At 40.9% G+C, this 21,372-nt stretch overlaps 2 protein-coding genes and 1 pseudogene across 2 annotated transcripts; all 3 read right to left on the reverse strand.

Annotated features, from left to right (window-relative positions):
• Positions 1 to 252: 252 nt before the first annotated feature.
• On the reverse strand, positions 253 to 1,877 carry LOC137282604 (uncharacterized). Its single transcript, XM_067814378.1, has 2 exons — positions 1,812 to 1,877; positions 253 to 904 (listed from the first exon to the last, which is right to left on the reverse strand). Exons 1-2 carry the CDS (start codon positions 1,822 to 1,824, stop codon positions 261 to 263), a joined length of 657 nt encoding a protein of 218 aa, XP_067670479.1. The 5' UTR covers positions 1,825 to 1,877; the 3' UTR covers positions 253 to 260.
• On the reverse strand, positions 1,868 to 13,443 carry LOC137281026 (E3 ubiquitin-protein ligase TRIM33-like; annotated as a pseudogene).
• A 159-nt stretch (positions 13,444 to 13,602) lies between these two features.
• LOC137281027 (monocarboxylate transporter 5-like) lies at positions 13,603 to 21,001 on the reverse strand. Its single transcript, XM_067812184.1, has 5 exons — positions 20,803 to 21,001; positions 19,962 to 20,105; positions 17,282 to 18,277; positions 16,839 to 16,889; positions 13,603 to 13,679 (listed from the first exon to the last, which is right to left on the reverse strand). The coding sequence occupies exons 1-5, from the start codon at positions 20,999 to 21,001 to the stop codon at positions 13,603 to 13,605; spliced, it is 1,467 nt and encodes a 488-aa protein (XP_067668285.1).
• Positions 21,002 to 21,372: the final 371 nt, after the last annotated feature.

Below are 21,372 nucleotides of genomic sequence, written 5' to 3' on the forward strand. Positions count from 1 at the left end.
TTCTACAAAATGGGATGACCAATACTTATCGGGGAGGAGCACCTTTCTTGGACAAACTATTATCTATTGCTCGTCTGTCTATCTGACATGGTCTCATGAAATAATCAACACTCCCCTGCCATGTTGATATATATCCGTGTGTTCCTACTCTCATCCATGACCGCCATGTCATAACATGGCAACATGACAGCGTCTCATAACTAGCGCTTTCTTCTCCTCCCATATCGTTGGTACATACCTCCCGGAGTCATAACACGATATCACGACAGTGCCTCGACAATCATCTCTTTCTTCTCCTCTGTCATGTTGATGTCGCTTCCCACTACAAGTCCCATGCTGACAGTGAGGTTGTATACCCCGAACATCGGCCACAGTGGTTCACTACAGTCTACATGGTCTAACGTCGACATCACTTTGTTCTCCTTTACGTCAATGAACACAATCTTCTTCCTGGAGTCATCATAGACAACCCCGTAGTGCAGTGTGTGTGATGACCCTGCTGTGTTGGGGATGGTGTCAGGTAGATGCACCACTTCATTTCCACCCTTGCAGGTTTTCCTGCATATACCCTTGTGAGCAGTACAGTAGCCGACGGTCATACTGTAGGCATAAGGACGACGGGCTACGTAGGGCATTTCATCCATCTCTTCCTCAGCGCAGACGCCAATCTCCAGGATGAGCAAGGTCTCCGTGGGTGTTCTTTCCAGGCCGACCCTGGTCTTCACCTCCCAGTACTGAGGACAGCCAGCCCGGAAGAGGGGGGTAGTGCTGCATGTACCCTTGTAGTTCTTCAGATTCCCCTTCCCAGCATACCTTGTATCCGACATCCTGTTGATCAAGTCTTCTGTGCTGATTTGGGTGTCGTCAAGGTTTACTTTATCTGTGTCATACTTCAGACGTATACCTACAACGTGTACATGAAGTTTAGATTTAAACACAAAATAATGTTACGAGAGTGCGTTTTTAACTTTGTATGGTCATTGATTAGGTGATTAGGTGATCACTGGGTCACAATGGTTAGAGTTTTGAGTTGAGCTCTGCGTCACATGTCGTATCATATATGTATAATGGCAATTTTTGATAGCGCTCCAGTTACCTGCTTGCAACAATCTATTGACTACTTCCTGTTCTGACTGAATAATGATACAGTCACGCTTTACTGGAATGTTCCCGACACTACGTCAGTATACATATAAAAGCTGGTTGTTGTGTTGACGGACACCCACAGAATTACTGGAGTTTTGTACATCATTCGGCCTATCATCATCGTCTGCCTGTCTGTCTGTCTGTCTGTCAAGACGTCTGACCTACATCCACGATTGACACTTCGTGCCTGCGTTCTGTTTAAACACGTTTAAACACGTGTAATATATCAGGTCTCTCTGTAATACCAAGATTCTGGTGAGTTAATATTTGATATTTGTGAGTCATTACCTTAAACATGTGACTCAAATGCATTGTACTAGAAGAAACGCTTTTTTGTCTAGTTCGACATAAGTCGTAATTTGATGTTAAAATCCAAAGCTTTAAAATCTAGGTTAGATGCGAGTAAGAGCTGGTCATCAGCAACCCATGCTTGCAGTAAGAGACGACCAAGGAGACCAGGTGGCCAGACTCGATGACTACGTTGACACATGCCATTGTATTACTTTTGCGTAGATCGATGCTCATGCTGTTGATCTCTGGATTATAGGTTCAGTTGTATCTGGGATGACTAATGTATCCAAACCCTAAACATCACCCCATGAAGTGATCATAGGTTCGGACTCCAGTTTAAGCATACATGGAAAATGGGTAAATTATGAACGTACATTTCAGCACCATCGACTTGTCCACGGTATCTGTTTTCAGCAGGTGAACGTCGCATTCATTGAGCAGCCCTGCAACATCAACATACACATCACTATGACAAAACAACATTTTCTTGTAGTGAATATCTTGTAGTGAATATCAATGAGAAAGAAATACACAGGCGACTATTTTAATGTGAGAACCTGGACAATGGTATCTGAACGTCGAAAGTACAGGTACAAAGGTGATTGAAGTTTACCAAGTAGGAAATGGGTGGTTTCTGAGGCTCTTCTCGATGTCATTGATGCTCTGAAAAGACAACCCTTAATCAAAAATCATTGTCAGTAAGTATGCATGGCGGGACATATGGTGAGGTAGGAGATAGTTATGTACAGATATCTAAGGGTTTCAAACGTAACTCGGAAAAGAACATTCATTGTACCGAATATGCCGTACATTTTATCTACTGGCACCGCCTTCTTTCTGGATTCTTCTGCAGCGTACTGACAACCTTATAATGACCTACAATGTACAGTCACTCTAAAAATGTTATCCATATCATGTTATCCATAAACTGTACCCGCTTCCTTGTCAACCAATACCTCCAAAACAATTGAGTGAGTGAGTGAGTGAGTGAGTGAGTGTGTTTAGCTTTAGACATTTTTAGCAATTTTCAAGAAATATCACAACGGGGGACACCAGAAATGGGATTAACACATTGTACCCAGGTAGCGAATCGAACCTGGGTCTCCAGCGTGACCCAACATAACTGAAGTTATAAAACGTTAGTTAAGTAACTATGGACATGTGCGTCTGTAAACGGATTCAAAACGTTTTAGGTCATTGTCTTAAATTTGAATTGGTTGTAGTACATTTAATACTTTGTAATCACGCATACTGTCTCATACGCTCTTCTTAACGGTTATGGTGCGTTGTATTATTTTAGTTACCAAACTCACCAACTGAGTTTCCATCTCAGCCATGACGTCATGCTCAGTTTGAGTTTCCTTGTCTGAAATCAGTGATGTAAATGTTAGCGTCAAATCCCTTAAGAATGAATGAATCATTATTGTTTTCCTTCCTATCAGCAGTAATGGAACATCCAAAAGAAACCTCCGCTGTAAACTTGCCGCTATATTACGAGCACGTGTTACTGTTTACACAGTGTGTGTTTTTCAAGTATCTAATACAGATCTGGTGACTGGACAGTGGCAGTTAGTCAATAACTACCAGTGCTTTAAGTATAATATTAGTTCTTTCTCGATTAAGAAACTCGAGTTGCTGTGAATGATGTCTAACATGTTTTACTTGGTATTAGACTTTCTCTATCAAGTACAAATTCGAGTTTTTGCTAGGTTGAGTTCAGTCGTGATTTGAACGCACACTCACAGACTCAGGGACCCGCTCACATAAAGTCAGCGATCTGAACTACACAGCCACCGCAGTTTCCATAAAAAGGAAGTCTGACAGTTGCTAGACTAGGCAACGTACTTTGTGTAACCCCCCTGATAAATGAGAAAATTGACACGGCCCATATGGCCGACGGCTTTTAAAAGAAAATGTCAGTTTGAAGGACGCTTCTCAGTAAATTACTGATTTTAGACCCAAAACAGTCACAGAATCCCAAATACAACATTACATTATAGAAAGCTGTTCCAGTTCTACACGCCATGAAAAAGGAAACGTGCAATCAACTCTAATATGTTTAAGTACCTTTTTCATATTCTTCTTCCATGTCTTTGGTCACGACGGCACCAAATCTTGATATGTTTGATTCCAGCTTTGACATGCCGTTGGTGCCAAACACAGCTGCGGGTGTGTCCTGGGTTTGAGTCCCAGCCGTGTAAGGAAAGACCGGGCTGCCTCTCCTACCGAACCCTCTACGTCAAGGAGGTCAGATTGTGAAGCATAGATTGGAACCGTTTTGATGTAACGTAAAACCTCAGAGCATTTCTTCGAAGCTTCTTTACATGTGTTTAGCTGAGTGCGGAGACTTGTCTTGGCCGACTTCGTCTGATCTTCTAGGTCTGCCAGTAACTCCTTCTTCATCAAGTTGTGATCTCAGTGATCTGTAAGTATGGCCAATATTTTCCTTCAATTTGTTGTGCGTTGTATCTGTGATTTCGGTCCCTCGTCTGATATGCTTAATGTTGTATGCGAAATTGTAAGGTCGCTAGATCAGTTTTGTGTTGGTCCAGCTGTTTGATGATACTTTCAGCTACCACATCTAACTTTTCAACTTCATGATCTGCGTGATCTTCAAATCTGCATCTTCCACAAATCAAAATGTTGCATCTCCGATCCAGAAAATACAGAGAATCAGGGCTGTGGATACCACAAGGAGCTGGAGTGTTTGAGACAACTGGTTCAAAGTCGCTGAGGTTTTGAAATACATGTTTTCTGGTAAGTTTGAATTTGCTATGCATATCGTGGCAGTGTCCACAGAGGAACTCTTCACATTCTGGACACCAACACACAGCCTTGTTGCCGTCATCTTCATGTGTACAGAGAAGCTTGGTGGGGCGATGTTTGACTGTCGGGTGGAATATTTCCCTCTGTCTCACTGCATCCTTCTTGAGTCTTGTATCTGTGAGGTTGACCTCCCTTTGACAGGTGGAACATTATATCACACCACCAGCTGCAGATGTCATACACGTCTCACACACAGCGTGTAGACAGGGTAGTAGGTAGGGGACGGGACCCTTCAGGGTAAACTGTTGATGACAGACTGAACATTTGGGAAAGACCATTCTTCAAGACAGTAAACTTTAATGAGTGATCTCTGTGGTTCATTTTCCGTTTGCGGGAATATGGGTAGTTTGCAAAGCAACATAAAACCAGTAGCCAAAGAACGCTTAACAAGCATCCCAATTTTATACCGAACCTTAACTCTAGAAGGTTTAAAGCATCATTTTAATCCTCATTTCTGCCCCAAACTAGAAATATTCGGGCCATACCATCGTCTATCTATCTTGTTGCTTTGTGCAGCTTGTATCACTTAATCGTAAACACTGAGCTTTGTAATCTGCAATTATACCCGTCTATATTTCAAGTAACCATCTATAGATATTTGACTTCGTAACAACATCATTCTGTTACTGTGGTTATTGTGATTTGCAAGCTCCGATCAACAGATTTCGTTCCTATATTTTCTAAATTGATTGTAAAATGTACCCTAAAGCCGATATAATATTTTGTAAAAACCTATTCCTGATGTGTTTCCACACATATTAAACATTTGCTCAATTCTTACCTATTCTAAGTTCTAGTGGAAGACAGTGATTAATCACTGTCATATTTCCCTTTATGGTGAGATAAGCAGTTTGCAAGCCATGATAAATCTGGCACAAAAAACAATTAAAAAGCATCTCAATATTTAATTTATTTAGATCGCTTATAGAGAGCATAGGGATTTGAGTCTGCAGCAGAATGTTGAAAAATGGCCATTTCATAGTTTTCTTCCTTTGCCGTTCTCTATCGTGTTTTTTTTTTCATTCAGATTTGTTTGTGTCACACAATCGTAAACTGTTTGGTAATCTGTAACTAATATCCATATATCCAGTTCTCGTCTATAGATATCTGATTTCCTGACAATGCAGTCGTAACAACACCTGTTTTTTCAAAGGTGGTTATTGTGATTAGCGTGAGTGAGTGAGTTTAGTTTTACGCCTCAACCAGCAATATTCCAGCTATGTGGCGGCGGTCTGTAAATAATCGTGTCTGAACCAGGCAATCAAGTGATCAACAACATGAGCATCGATCTGCGCAATTGGGAACCGATGACATGTGTCAACCAAGTCAACGATCCTGATCACCCGATCCTATTAGTCGCCTCTTACGACAAGCATAGTCGCCTTTTATGGCAAGCATGGGTTGCTGAAGGCCTATTCTATGACTACACGCAACTTAACTTTGATATTGCTGCTATCAGAATCATAAGATATGTTTAGGGACTAGTGTAGGAATTAGGATCGGCAAGTAGATTTAGTGTCACTCACTGTCAAACACTTAAACTTGTAATACATCACAATACGTATCGCAATACGGATGCGTGAATCGCATTATATTACAATACAATTTATGTGCCAAAACACAACCCTGTTCATATTTTTTGCAGGCTTACCAGAATGACGTTTGTTTTCGATACTGTCTCGTTCACTATGTCTCTTCATAAATTAGCAAACAGTAGAAGGATGGATGCCTAACACACTTGAAACATCGGCTGATCTATATCCATCAGTTATCATATTGATGTTGGCCTGTTTTGCGTCTTTACTCGTCTCCTTTCCGTGTCTCCTTTCCGTATCCGGACATAGTTGTTATTGTTTATGTCTCACGGCGAAGCAGACGACAAATCAGCTTCCGGTATTGCGTTCACGAAAGTGGGTGATAAGCGATATCATTTAAAAATGAAAAAATCTGACGCTACCAAGAGAAGCGATGCGAAATGAAAACGTCTTCACACTTCACTAATCGGTAAAAATTGAAACAAGTTTGGCATGAGCGTAGAACTAACGTAACGCGATGGAGGCTTTTCTGTACAATTACAAGTCATGACGTGTATGAGTTGCAAGCATCATCTTAAAACGAAAGTACAAGTTTGTCGTTGTTGTTAGATATCACAAATAACCAGGATTTAAAATGTACGAACGCGGTAATTGCACCACAAGCAGTAGCCACGTGGCATCGTGACATATACTTGCAAATGCTGGACCAGGCTGATACGGTGCACTGGCCTTCGAGATGAAAGAAATACCAGACACCTACCTGGACAAATAACTTCCTTCTCTGTGGCACAAAGGTCACTTCCGACACTAACCACTCTCCTACCCAGGGTTCCATGCGGCGAACCTGCATACTATTAGTATCACTGCCACAGGTCAGAAAGATGTGACGTTTCCTCACATCATACACAGTTCATTCAATATAATGTACAAATTTCATATTAACTGTTTTATGTTTTATGGGTCTACACATCTAATTAAACATCGTTGTTAAAATGGTTCAGTTTCAGTGAAAAATTATCCTAAAACGTTTAACACCATTAATTTTCGATTTGCGTAGCGACCCTTTGTTTACGTGGGTTGTACGACTCCACGTGCTGTCATCGAAGTCTAATGGGGAGCAAACGATGTAGCCGCTTTGAAAAATAAATATGTATTGTCATAAACTCTACTTACGCAGCTGCAGAAGAACATTTTCGTGACAAAGCAAAACAATATAACAACCTCGTGGTATTGCTTCCGTTATGCCAGTCTCAGCTTATTTATGAATATGCACATTTGTTTACAAACATGAGAAAAGTCCGGTCACGTGATATGCAAATTAGTCTGTGGCAGGGATGTCATGCTAAGTCATCGCTGTGCCAGTGTGTGATGACTAACATGACTAATCTGTCCGGCGCATGTTTATTGTGTTACTGAATGACTGCATACAGGTGAGATAACATTCACAGCTATAGACCTTGAACGTGACATTGAAATGTGAAAGCAAGGTAAACAAAGTCAGTGGCCCAGACTACCCGTAGGTACGTAGAAATCACCAGTCATACTCTTTCTGGAAACGGTTCGGTGGAGTAGTCTACTGCGTGACGACCGGTATTAGATGAGCCCGCGCGGTAAGGACGTTTGTGACAGGTAGGTGTGGCAGGGAATGTAGACGAAACACTTGATTGCGACAGGTACGTGAGGTAGATCGGGGATTAAGCACGTGCAATACACGCTTAACGTGACGTGAACTCACTGCCTCTCAATGGAAACGAGTCCAGTAGTATGATATAACAATCGAAACACGATTCACACGAGGAAACTGAACTTTTAAATATTCAAACGACAACCTGTTTCCCGCTTGTTTCAAATGGAATGCTCTGGAGGGCTTTCCCATTTATGCAAATTAGAGTCATTTGTTAGGTCGTGGCTCATCTAATACTTTCCAGTAGTAGTAGTAGTAGTAGTCAAAGCGTTCACTCGTCACGCTGTAAACCTGGGTTCGATTCCTCAAATGGGTACAATGAGATAGACTGGCTATAGATCTGTTACCGGGGTGGTGCATTTATCTTAGGATGTACTGTATCCACTATTGTGTCAATTCGGTCTTCATCTCAACACAACAACCTAGACTCAGTCTCGTGTGTACCAACATAGGATGTTAATGCATGTTAAGGTATACACAACCAACCACATTAAATGTCTGTTGCGTTATTGTGAAGTTATAAGATGTCAATTCAAATGTATGAACGGAAGATAAGGAACTGGTAAACATCCTGAACACACACACACACACACACACACACACACACACACACACACACACACACATATATAGATATAGATGTATAGATATAGTGAGTGAGTGAGTGAGTATAGTTTTACTCCACACTCAGCAATATTCCAACTATATGGCGGCGGTCTGTAAATAGTCGAGTCTGGACCAGACAACCCAGTGATCAACAGCATGAGCATCGATCTGCGCATTTGGGACATGTGTCAACCAAGTCAGTGAGCCTGACCACCCTTTCCCATTAGTCGCCTCTTACGACAAAAATAGTCACCTTTCATGGCAAGCATGAGTTGCTAAAGGCCTATTCTACCCCGGGACCTTCACGGGTCGAGAAATATATATTATAATCATAGAGTTAAATGCAGGTACCAATGTCTAAATGTCATGTACAGTGTTCAAATGTAATAAAGGCAAATACAATAGAAACTGAACATGTTTTTTCGATCTTGGAACAGACTATAGCCTACCACCCTTGTTCTTTTAAGATCTGCCTGATCCAAAAGTTCTTATTTGAATCACAGCACATATCACTTTGAGAAATCGCGTGTGAACTCGTCAAAGTGGTGACTTGATAATTAAGTCAACCTCATATTTTAACTGGACACTAAATCAGTGAGATCATATTATAGTACATGTTTGTTTCTTATGATATCCCTATTATTCGTTCTCGCATTTACAACATCCTTTTCTGCCTGTAACGTGACAATGCAAAGGGGATTGGGCTGGCGTTAAAAGAAACTTTCTCTTACTTGCAAAATCAAACCCCACAACACACCAACACATCAAAATCACAGGGAGGATCCGCTTTGAGTCCGGATAAGAATGAAATTGCAGCTGTTAGAGGAGGAAACCCTCAATGGGAAAATATTATATCATGATATTTGAACATCAGTATGACTGGTGCACATATATTTCATCGAAAACATTTTCAGCAAATGATGTCATTGGTGACGTCATAGGGGACCTGGCCATTACCACATTACGCAATTAAACCGCCTCTGATTGGATAACGTTTTCCTGATCTATATCAACGACATTTATGCAATCGTTCTACACTAAATGCAAAAAAAAAAAACCCGTTACGCTCCTACATTTATGAATTACGGAAAAAATGTTAAAGATATTTCAGAGTGCTTTATGCAAATCACAAAAGCATTTCTCACAGGCATTCATACTTAGGCGAAATGAATCGTTTCCAGAAGATTGAATTTGTCTTATTTTTGACCATGCCGAAACAAACCTATAACAGTTATTTAGATGTCCAAAGAGAGGTTGAAACCTTTAAGACAAAAATAAACCATTTATAGTCACCATTGTCAGATATTAAAACACGAAACACCTGTTGTAGAGTGTATAAAATTGTAAATGAAAATTGCCCTATGATTTCAGTCGTTTTAAACAGTTTTTACTGATTTGCATTAGTGAAAACAGGTCAAACATGTCTTTGATATTGTGAAAAAATGTTTAGGAACATCAAAAATTATCTTTGTTAACATATTTGCTGGCAAAATAGCATTTTCCATTTTCTGTGACACACAGCGATATCAGTCGCCAAAACGCAGCAATATTCAAGCAGTATTTGCGTCCATTTACTTGTAGAATGATTCTGTAAGGTATAAGGAAAGACATGAATGCATGATATCATACTCAAGTACGAGGAAGTACGAAGAGAGAGAAAGAGCTATTTGGGTTGGGGCAGATGGGGGTCGACATACGATCATGTTGCCCACGCCCTAGCATGACACCGGTTATAAGACTTATGTAACGGAACAGAGACTGAGGTCGCCATTGACAGACCAAGAAGTGGACGTCCACTTTTCACAACAATATCTACGATAGGTACCCCCCCTCATTAAAGAAGGATGGTAACGTTTCTTTAAGTGTTTACGCCTCCGCTTTATTTGTCTGACGCCGCAGTGAGTAAATTTCAGATATGGAATTGATCGGGAACCAATGGCTGACATCATGATCACGTATCTGGGATACAGCAGAGCCTCACCACCCGTTTGTCAGTAAGTTGGAGCATGATCTGCTGAAAACCAATTCTGACCGGGGTAGCCACCAAACTAATGACATACGCACCCTTACAGAAAAACATAGTGGATATTATATGAGATCCCGTGTCATGCTATGTTGTATTGTATACAATGAGCACGAATGTAATATTCAAATTGACGAAAATAGACTTAAATCTACTTTCAAACAAAGGGTGGCTACCCGCCGTTGTAGAAAGCAACGCCATAAGAAGAAACATCATAGCATGATAAATTGATATTTTCCCCTAGGGCATCGTACGAAAAATATGGAGCCGGTATTTTGGCACTCGTAGGTAATAGACATGTTTGAATACCACTTCGGAGAGAAAGGGGGGAAAGTAAGGTTCAGATGAGAGGGACTAAGCTTTGGCGGCGTTGAGGTAACCATAACAATTATAGCATGAGTCCCACACTGGTTTCAAGATGCGCCGTCACATGACGTATTGTCGCATTCGTCTAACGTTAGATGACGCATTTCGGTATTTGGGGCAATTCTGACCCCGTAGGCGCATATTCAGTCAGTCCTACGTGAGGCCAGACCGTATTTTCATCTGTTGATCCAAGTTGTCAAACTATTGATTTTACTTACCTGCAGAAGTGATGGACACTATGTTTTGTATGTAGTTGCCCTTTTGACACCGTGGATCCTTGGAGGATGTCGTATTAAATTTCGTATAACAGGATATTGTGTTGTGAGATAATATTCAACACACAAATCAAGTTCTTCCCTAATAGGAAGTCATTGCGAAATCATCGCATTGAAACCACCAAGCAGTACCTTGACAAAGGTAACAAACACACGTATAGTGTCTTCGCATATTGATATGTGGAACCTGTTCCCAGCAGATAATAATGTAAAATTGTAAAGTTTAAAATAAAAATAAAAATAATTAAATAAAAAAAATAAAAATGAAATAAAAATAAAAATAAACCCCCACAAACAAACCAGAAACCTATTTATTACGGTTCATGGACTACAAGAAAAACGATGAAAACATTAACCTAGATGTTATAGGGATTTTTATGTCTAATGTTTACGAAATATACAAGCTCGCATACTTAGGTGTAGGTAAACAAAGGTGAGAAATAAGTCCATTTGTCAGTTCACATAAGGCTGCCATAGGGTCTGTAGGTGTGTAATAAATTAAGATAATAATTGTGTAGATATGTTTATGAAACGCTCACGTTCAAATCTCCAGCATCCAAGCCTCAGCCGTTACTGGCCTCTTACGACAAACATAGTCACCTTTTATGTCAAGCATGGGTTGCTGAAGGCCTATTCTACCCCGATCCTTCACGGGTCATTTAAATAAGGAATCGAAAGATGCTTGAAACATTTACCAAAAATACTGGATATGCATTTGTATTACCCATCATATACTACACTGTTGTTTGTTAATAGTACCAGAATTCCTTTTACACCATTTATTGACCTTAAAATAGTCATGAATATCAGCTTCAGCAGCTTCACGAACTTCGTCAAATCTGTTATCTAAAAGATGTTCAGATTTTCGATGCTGCCCTGGAAAGATACGTTTTGCCTGTTTGTAAGACGCACAGAAACATTTTGATTATGTGATTTCCCATTCCCTAACCAGAAACGTCTTCCGCAGAGCATATCATACTGAACATCTTGTAAATTATCCTTCACAGTAAGGTTTACGATGTGGGTGGAATTGGGAAGAAGGGATATTCACGATTTCAGATGCAGTAAGTGCGTTTGTAAATGATTGACTATATGAATTCGACATTGAATGAAAAGTGGGAAGAGTTACATATATCGTTACTGAAATAACTTTCTGTTGCATGAGGATATAACATACGATCCATTTCAGAGGCTTTCCCCCAACTTATTTTAGATCCACCGTATAAAGCATTTGGGGATTCTAAATCAAGATATACTAGAATATTAGGTTTATGATCAGATACACTGTATGGAATATTACAGTCAATAGTTTGACCAACTACGTTATTTACATAAGTATTTTCAATATGCACAAATGCGTAATCCCACATAGTTTTAACCTCCATTTTGTTCAGGATATGTGCTTAGCCTCAACGTCCATTGGTGCAACCAAGCATTAAGATCGTTCATCCAGTGCTCTCTGTAAAAGATCTGGTTCTGATGTTAACACAATAACGAATGTCTGCACTAAAATCACCATCATGAATGGCTGTGCCCTGTTGTGAACATATATCAAATGGGTCCATCGTGTACTGTAACTGTTCTCGGTAGACACTGTCCAGGACATTTGTAGACGGCAGTCTTGTCCCGATCACATGCATATTCACATATTAACTTTGATTGCGAAGACATGATCACTTTCTGGAGTATCCAGCACATTTACATTACACCACTTGCCTTTTGTATGAAAGCACATATCCTTCCGGATCATCGTTGATGTGTTTAGGGATCACCGCTGTATCTGGAGTAGACATCAAACTCGCTATGTATGGTGTCCAGGAATGAGGCTGTTTTGTCACTGAACCCGTGCTTGTTGGTGAGGAATATATCCGTGCTGGCAAATCTGCTACGGATTCCTGAGCACCATATATGATACCCCATATGTTCCATACTGCTAAGCAGAGTGATCAAACAATGATAATGTTCACTAGTTTATTGGCTCCATATGTGTCGCTTGAGTACCATGTGTTATTAGGTATCCGTTCTCTGCAGCTGACGCTGTTTCTGCCGCCTGTGGTGAAGTGATGATGATAATACGATATAAAACATGTGCTGTGGATCCTATGATGAAACGTTGATCTGTATCGTATATGTCGGGTTTTGTCCATCCCAGTGTTTAATTAGCTTCATGTGATGTATGTTTACACCTCTCTCTTCTGTATAACGCTTGATTGCGTCTTTAATGACGTCAAAGGGTACACTTGCCTTTACATAAGATAGCACACGTCTCTTTTGCTTCAGTTGGGAGAAGGCCTTTGTCCTCTGTTATTTAAGCAATACAGTCCTCGAACGGTCATCGCTACAGATTGGTCATCTCGCGACAGGTTCTTGTGCCTATTTTCACGTCTTTGTGGTCACACTCTGCCGTTTCAGGACTGTGGCTTGGAGAAACAATGATATGATCACTTGATACATGTTAATTCTGACTGTATTCTTGAATAGCTTTGAGAGAACATCCATGCTATCTATTTTACCATCCGTTGCGCTTGTACGTTTGTTGATGACTGTAGTCTGTGAATCCATATTTTCTTGAAGTTCATCCTTTACCGCTGACACGCCTTTTCGTAGGTTTTCTTCACTTGCCCGTAGTTCCTGGGTTGTAACCTTAAGTCTCGCAATTTCATTGTTCTCCTCTCCCAGACGAGATACCATTCTACATATGTCTTTTTCACATCTAAACTGGAGATCAGTTATTTGGTTAGACATTTCACTGACACTGTCGTTAATAAAGAAATCGGGGAAAGATTCCACTCTTTATTTCACTGCGTGTGACTATTTTATTACTTGCTATATATTAAAAAATGTTCCGATTTATATATTCATTGATGTTTGCTTCTTCGCCAGCGAAATACACAAGGTGAGGAAGGCACTGATGATGAAGCAGGCACCTGCAACAAAACAGTGAACAAATATACACAGATTAAAAAAATGCACCCATGTGTGGTGTCCCTCCCCGTGATATTGTTGATAGGGAGTAAATCTATGAAATATGCAGACAACAATGAGGCACTGATATTGGCAAATTACAGTGTACAGAAACCGCTAGAAAGGCTGCACATTAATGTACACTCTTCAAGAAAAAAAAAAGAAACGCAAAACCCAGATATCAATGAAAATTTGGTGTTATTCAAGGACGTGTAGATCAGCGGAAAACAAAGATACATGAATGATATTTTGTGGAGCATTGTATTGCTATCTTCTCAATATTTCATGAGAATAACAGTCATCACTACTGTCCATCAGGAGGTGTTGAAGTCAGTACCTCGTATGAACATCCCCATCTCCTACCACTGCCCGACACGTCCTGGGTAAAGATCGAATCCGTCGTTGGATGTTTTTTTCCCATTTCTCCTGCAGCATGTGGAACAACTGTTGAAGATTCTGTGGTGGATTACAACGTCGACGTACACGTCTATCGATCTGATCCCCAAGGTGTTCTACTGGGTTTAGATCCGGGGATCTGGAGGGTCAAGGGAGGGTATTGATGTTCCTATTGGCCAGGTAGTCCACGATGGCACTTGCTGTGTTGGGCCTGGCGTTGGCCTGTTGGAAGAACGTGCGGACGGAGAATCTGGTCGATGTATCGATCGGAAGCCAGACTGCCTTGGACAAACACAAGTTCTGATCTGCGGGTGTATGAGATCGCTCCCCACGCCATAACGCTCTCTTCAGAGAATCTGTCCACCTGCCTGATGCAGTTAGGAGCAAAACGTTCATGACGTCGTCTGTAGACACGGTCTATACCATCACTTCGCCTGAGGAGATGACGGGATTCATCGCTAAATCGTATTGACACGTATTCCTACTTTTCTTAGACGGCTCCTGATTGTCTGATCGGACACTCTTTGGGCTCCAAAGTGTTCTTATGCTGTGTCCAGGGCGGTACGATGGCGGTCGCTTAGGTGGGTTACCCGGATGTACCGATCTTGGGCAGGTGTGGAGATTCTAAGTCTTCCTGATCCTCGACGGTCATTTGTCGAATTTGTTTGACGAGATTGATCCCACAATCGAGTTATTGTGCTGGGATGAACGTTGAGGATCCTTGCCACCTCACTCTTTGATGCGCCAGCTTGCAATCGTCCAATTGCCAGATTTTCATGTAGAGTACTTGCAAAGATCGTGGACGAAATTGTGAGATTTATTTGGGTCTTTTATAGTCACACGCTGTACTCAGGCTTTGCAGTTGAGAAACAATCACTGTGCCTGATATTCGTCCTGCATGACATCCACGCACATCATGACAATCTTGATTGATAAAACCGTTCAAAATGATTATTGGTTGCGTTTGATCAAGCATGGTCTTCTAAGACATTCCAGAAACAATGTACAACCCTAAAAAAAATCCGTTTACATTAGGCTGCAAAAGTGTTAGTATCATTTTTTCATTTCATTTTGAGTTTCTTTTTTTAAGAGTTTTGAAGAGTGTAATATCCGACGTTTACAAAGAAAACGTTGTTTTACTTTTAGCCTAGTTGTTTGTTTCTATCAGAAATGAAATGTAACCGCCTGACGATCAGTGGTTTGTCAATTGTTTGTGCAGCTTCATGGATGACCTCTTGTTTATTGCACAGAGTGACGTTTCAATGTAGATTCTTACACTGTTATCAAGCCGTGGTGATGGGGTACAGGCCATTTGAGTAAAAAATCTTCCAAACGAATTGCTCTCTAACACAAAAACAAACAATGGTATAGGGCTCAAACCAACAACAAAGTAAAAACATACCAACTCTGTCATAGATATTATCACAAAACAAAAAAAGTCTAACAAACCATCATTGGTTCATTAGCAATGATGAACGAGAGGTACGTGCAAACGTGTCACGTGACTATCCTACTGACTGAGTGACTGATTCATCTCACACAACGAAGTCTGAAATTAAACGGGGCAGACTATTTTATGCACTTGACACATTTCTTAAACGTCCATATTGTTATGTTGTGATTCCAGAGCAACATTTGAAAACACTTGAAGAACAACCACAGCAAAACAGTCTTCAAACAGTAACGCCCATGAAGGGGTCACGTGAAAAGCCATGACTTGTGAGGCGAATCAGGCGAATCTGGCGAAGGTTGTGGTGCAGTGTGGACAGGGAATGTTGGCCGCTGTCGGAGACTTGCAGACGCTGCTTTTCCTGACTTTTTCTGTCCATACCCGCCTGCTCCCACCAGTTGTGGCTGATGCCAAAGGCTTTAGTGAGACCTTGAGATTGGCGAGCCGATGGTCTGGCATGCGAAGAACATGGCCTGCCCAGAGTAGCTGTATCTGCATCAAGATGCATTTCCCGCCACCTGTGGACATGATGATATATGGGCACACCCAACTTGGAAGTCGAAATGTTTTGGATAATCGGTATTGGCGTCAAAGCGGTTTACAATAGGCGACTATCAGTCATATCATCATACGTGTGCTCGCTGATGCCTCTGACTGCAGCGAGTCCATGTCGGATTCAGAATTATGGTGTGATGACCATTGATACCATCCCCTACAGATGAAAGCGGCATCCCACGTTGCCTCTCGCTTACCTGGCTGTTACCTGAGCTGTCGTTACACCCTTGGCACAAACTGTGATGCCGGTAATGAAAAACAATGATGGTTTGCGGAACAACTTTTGTATTTTGTAGACACGAATATGAAAAATTGGTGTGTTTTTCTTATTAACTTAGGCTTTGGTTTGAGTCATTTACTATTGTTTGTTTTTGAGTTTGTGTGCAATTCACTGCGGATATATTTTGACTCAAACGGATTGTACACCATCATCATGTTAAGCTTGATAGTATACAAATCTACATCAAAACGTCACACTTTTCAATAAGTTGCCATCCATAAAGTTGCATGTTTCATTAAAGATGTGTCATACTGTTCACTTCAGCAAATGGAACACGAACGGTATGTCTGAACAAAATACACAGGGCACACTTACTCACTGATCATTTTGTGGACTTTTTTCTAATAACTTTATTTACATCTGGCTGGTTGCATGAAGCAAATGTGACTTGTTTCTTTACACTAGTAAGATTTTTCAACAATGTAGATCACAGTTACCTACCTGAGAAAAGAAACGTATAGTCATACACTCCGGTACTGTTATAAATAAGACCTGAAACACAACGAGATGGTTCTTCATGTAAGTTTGATGATTAAATAGTTTACGGTCATGATAAAAACCTATAGCAGTATACACCCAATGCATACAGTAGAAACTGTCAAAACCGGCATCTGTCTAATCCGGCAATGTGTCAACAGCAGCATAAAATCTCAGTCCCGTCTGTGGCTGGAACATTTATCATCACTTCTACAATCCGGCACAGTCACGATGAGTGCCGGTTTAGACAATTTCCACTGTATTTGAATATCTATGATGCACAGTTTCACGCACCGGTCACTCAAGATGTTACAATCAGTGTATTTACACTTACACATTAATTAAAGCATCATCGTATCAACCACTTCCACATACTCCGGTAAAATATACGTTCAAAGTCAACCTACTTGCAATAGGTGGTCCAACCATGTAGCCGATTCCCATGCAGAAGGAACATACACCATAGGCAATGGCCAGTTTGGACCGGCCTATCAGCTCAATGCATATAGGACCAACCAGTGTAAAAGATCCCTGACCGTATATACCATACATGATACTGAAAACCATTTGGAGACTGTACGTATGTGACAGCAGGGGGAGTAAGAGAAGGGACACCCCTGACATTGCTTGTAGTCCAAGGTGAAGGATAATGTTTCCAATAGCTGTATCCGAAGAGGCAAAACCAGTCAGCAGTCCGGAGAAGAACGCAGGCACACCCATGACAGTGAACAAATTTGCAGACTGTGCAGGTGTACTGCCTTTCAATTCAGCATAATTTGGTAAATGAACCAAACAGACTGCATCCCCAAGTGCCCAGAAAATGAGACTGAGCAGATAAAAGAAAAATCCATTTGAGCAAAACAAGGTTAGATACTGAGGTCTGATCTTGCTCCGTGAGTTTTCATGTGTCAAATGCGAGCTGTGTTCAGGCTGAGATCCTGCCGTTTCATTACTTTTCCCAGGACTGTTTTCTTCAATATTTCCTGGCGAATTAGCTGTAGAGCAACGGTTCTCGTCAAGCTCTTCAAACTTGACGGTCGCATTTTCAACAGTAAAAACATGTTGGGATTGCTTCTTCATTGTAGAGTCTCCTTGTGCATCACAAATCTCCTCTGTGTCTTCTTGGCGGGGAAGATCTTTTGACATTGACTCCTCTTGCTGCACTATAGACGATGGTCGAATCAGAGCTCCAGCTAAGCTCACATTGAATACAATGGCACCCAAAATCAGAAGCGCGCCGGATAAAGTGTACATCTCTAACAGCTGAATTGTTAAAGGTCCGGTTACAAGCAGTCCTACTGCACCCCCAGACATGGCGATACCGTATGCTACTGGGAGTCTTTTTCTGAAATAGTTGCTGGGAGCCACGACACTCACATTGGCAGCTAGACCAGAACCCAGACCTGTTGACATAAATACACACGTTCGAAGACTGTGGATGCATACACCAGTGAGTCAAAATTTACAGAACAATCAAAGAGGTACGAGTAATTAGGAATGTGTGACAAATAAATGGTTTCAGTCCCAAGCGTTAAAAGATCTTGTCAGATGTCCGTCCACGTTCCGAGGTCATTAAGTTTCAAGGTGACAAGTCGTCAGCCATGTTTACAAACGTAGACTTAATTTCAACTTTTTGTATATTTGTAGTTTAGTCTACAGTGATGGAGACGTTTTACTATTTATCGATTCGTTCACGGACACATGATACCCGATTATAAAACAGATGTTTATTGCAGCAATGCCTAAAATGTAATGTTTATAGTCAGTGAGTTAACATTTAACGTCACATAAGCAATATTTCAGCGATATCGTGACGAGAACCATTAATATTATACATAATAGTGAATGGTAAAAAATCTGTCAAGGGAGGACAGTAAAACAACTAGATTATCACAGATAGATATTTAAAACTAGTAATGAAATCTAAAAGTTTAACAGGTTATCCATAGAGAACGATTAAATATGAAAATGGGCTATAGACCGCCAACAACTTGTAACCTGTATAACTACATGTATTCAACAGAGTGGTAGTAGGTGATGCAATGTCCTCACGTCACCGAAACAAGATTGCGAATCCATGTGCTAACCACACCCTTCCCGAATGACATCACCAAAACAAAATGGCGATCATGACGCAATACACGAGCCGACCGCACACACACTCCTGGGGTGACGTCCCCGGTCATGAGTGATTGTAGATGACGCAACCTCGCAGTGATCTTCCCGATTACACCTCAGACAAAATGTCCATTATAAGAACCCGGGCTGTGTCCGTCATGCTGGTGTAGCATTCTCGATTGCTGCTGTGAGTGTTTTACCTCCTAAAATACAGAGTTGGCAAGCATTGAAACGTCAAAATTTAGACGTAGACTAGTAAATGCTGGGCTGTCTGGAAAGCTGTCTAGACTAGACCGCGAGACAAATGTACCTAGACACTCTTAATCACATAGGCCCTTCAACATCTTCAGCAAATCTAGCACACATCTTTACAATGGGACTCGTGAAGATCTGGGGTAGAATAGTCCTTCAGCTACCCATGCTTGCCATTAAAGGCGACTGTACTTGTCGTAAGAGTCGACTAACGGGATCGGGTGGTCAGCCTCGTTGACTTGGTTGACACATGTCATCGGTTCCCAGTTGTGCACATCGATGCTCATGTAGTTGATCACTGGATTGTCTGGTCCACTCTCGGGTATTTACTGACCGCCGCCATATAGCTGGAATATTGCTGAGTGTGACGTAAAACTCACTCACTCACTCAATTTGGTCCCTAGAACGGTGATCTACCTTTAGTTGCTGGCGATCTATATTAAATTTCTATTTTTGTCTTGTTCTCTTATAATGATGTCTTTGATTACCTGCTAAATGCAGGTACGAGTATTTAGTTTTACCTTATCTATGATAATACAACATGTTTACTATTCTTCGTGTACAGCTTTTTAAATGCATGAACGTATTGGTGATAATCGATTGTTCGATAAATATTCATTCACACACTAACTCACTCATTTTGTTTTGAAACCATGAACGTCACCTTTCAATACATCATGTAGTGCAAGTTTACATAAAAAGCATGTTGATTCTTACCTGCTATGACTCCAAAAGTAAGGATCAAACCAGTGACAGTCTTACAAAAGGATGCAGCAGTCAGTCCTACCAGCATCAATATGCCACTCATAATACCCGCCCATCTGTTACCAATTTTGTCTTGAATAAGTCCTGCCAGTGGTCCTGAAAAAGGCCTTCGTTAGTTACTTGCTTCCCTAATGGTAGCAAGATACAAAATCGGTCACGATCGGCTCTGGACACCATACCACGTTTTCTATTTACATCTGACCGAGGAGGATATGTCATTAGCTGTGTGTCCGAATTTCATTTCAAACATTTTTTGTCTTTGAAGGAGCAATGTATTTCTTTCAATTTGTTTCTTTTTTGCTCCTGTAATGAGCTCCAACGTGGACATTATTTCGTGGTCGAGCATCAAATATTGGTGACACATATTTCAAGATACGGAAGAACAGTGTTTCATGTATTAAGTGAGATACCGAACTTGAGAATCTAATAATTACACTATGACTCTGAGGTATGTGTGGCAAAGATTGGTTTAACTACAAAGTTTGCCGAGTCTTACAAACAGTCTTGGTTCTGTATGAAACACACAGATGCATATACATGTTGAAGTCAGTGCTCGTAGGCATCTCAAATCTACCTTAGATGACCTAGTTCCTGTTGTCATCATCATTTTATAAGTAAACATTAAGAGGAAAAATAATGTAATGGAATAATGAGCATCTGCTCTCCATGGTGATTGAGGAAGTAAGCCTCATGCTTGGGAACAACAGAATAAACAGTCTGCCCCACACGACCGGAATCTCTGCTCTGCTCACCTAACACGTATGGTTGCAAACCATTAAGCAGACAAACCTACCGCACATAGTGAACGTTCCAAGCAGTGTTGACCCTACCCACGATACTTTGACCAAGTCGTCATCAACATATTCCAGAATGGCCGGTGTAATGACCCCAACTGAAGTGTATAGAGCAGCAGAGAGCACCGAAATAGCAAAGCAAGCAACACAGACAACCCACGCATATCCGCGATCAATGTCCTTTGTTTGGCTCTCCATGGATTTATTTTCAAACTGACATCCAGTATTTTGTCCTTTATCCTTGAATGTGTCTTCTTCCTCAAGACGTGAGTACGGTTTGCATCTGCTTTGTATAATACTTCCGGTGCGTCAAAGCGGTTCCTGCAAAACAAACAGTGTTGATTTTTGTGTATATGTTCAAACATGTATTTGCTGAAATGTGCATGTAACCCCCGTTTTGGAATGTTTGAAAATGTTAACATCTTCATATATAAATAGCCATGCCCTTCCATTACATTGGAAGCTGTCTTAAAAATCTAAATACTAGTATGCTACAAACAGTAAGTATAGGAACACGCTACACTTTCATAGACATATCTGAACTCAAACCTGAAGTCATAGATACTCTA

Source organism: Haliotis asinina, chromosome 4, assembly GCF_037392515.1.
Source record: "Haliotis asinina isolate JCU_RB_2024 chromosome 4, JCU_Hal_asi_v2, whole genome shotgun sequence".
Lineage (NCBI taxonomy): Eukaryota > Metazoa > Mollusca > Gastropoda > Lepetellida > Haliotidae > Haliotis > Haliotis asinina.

Coding starts and splice junctions, on each gene's coding strand:
- LOC137281027 (XM_067812184.1), bottom strand. CDS start 21,001: ATGGAGAGCCAAACAAAGGACATTGATCGCGGATATGCGTGGGTTGTC. Junction 16,890..17,281: donor GGTTGGACCACCTATTGCAA/GTAGGTTGACTT, acceptor GTTGTGTTTCAG/GTCTTATTTATAACAGTACC. Junction 13,680..16,838: donor CTATACGTTTCTTTTCTCAG/GTAGGTAACTGT, acceptor GTTTTGTTGCAG/GTGCCTGCTTCATCATCAGT.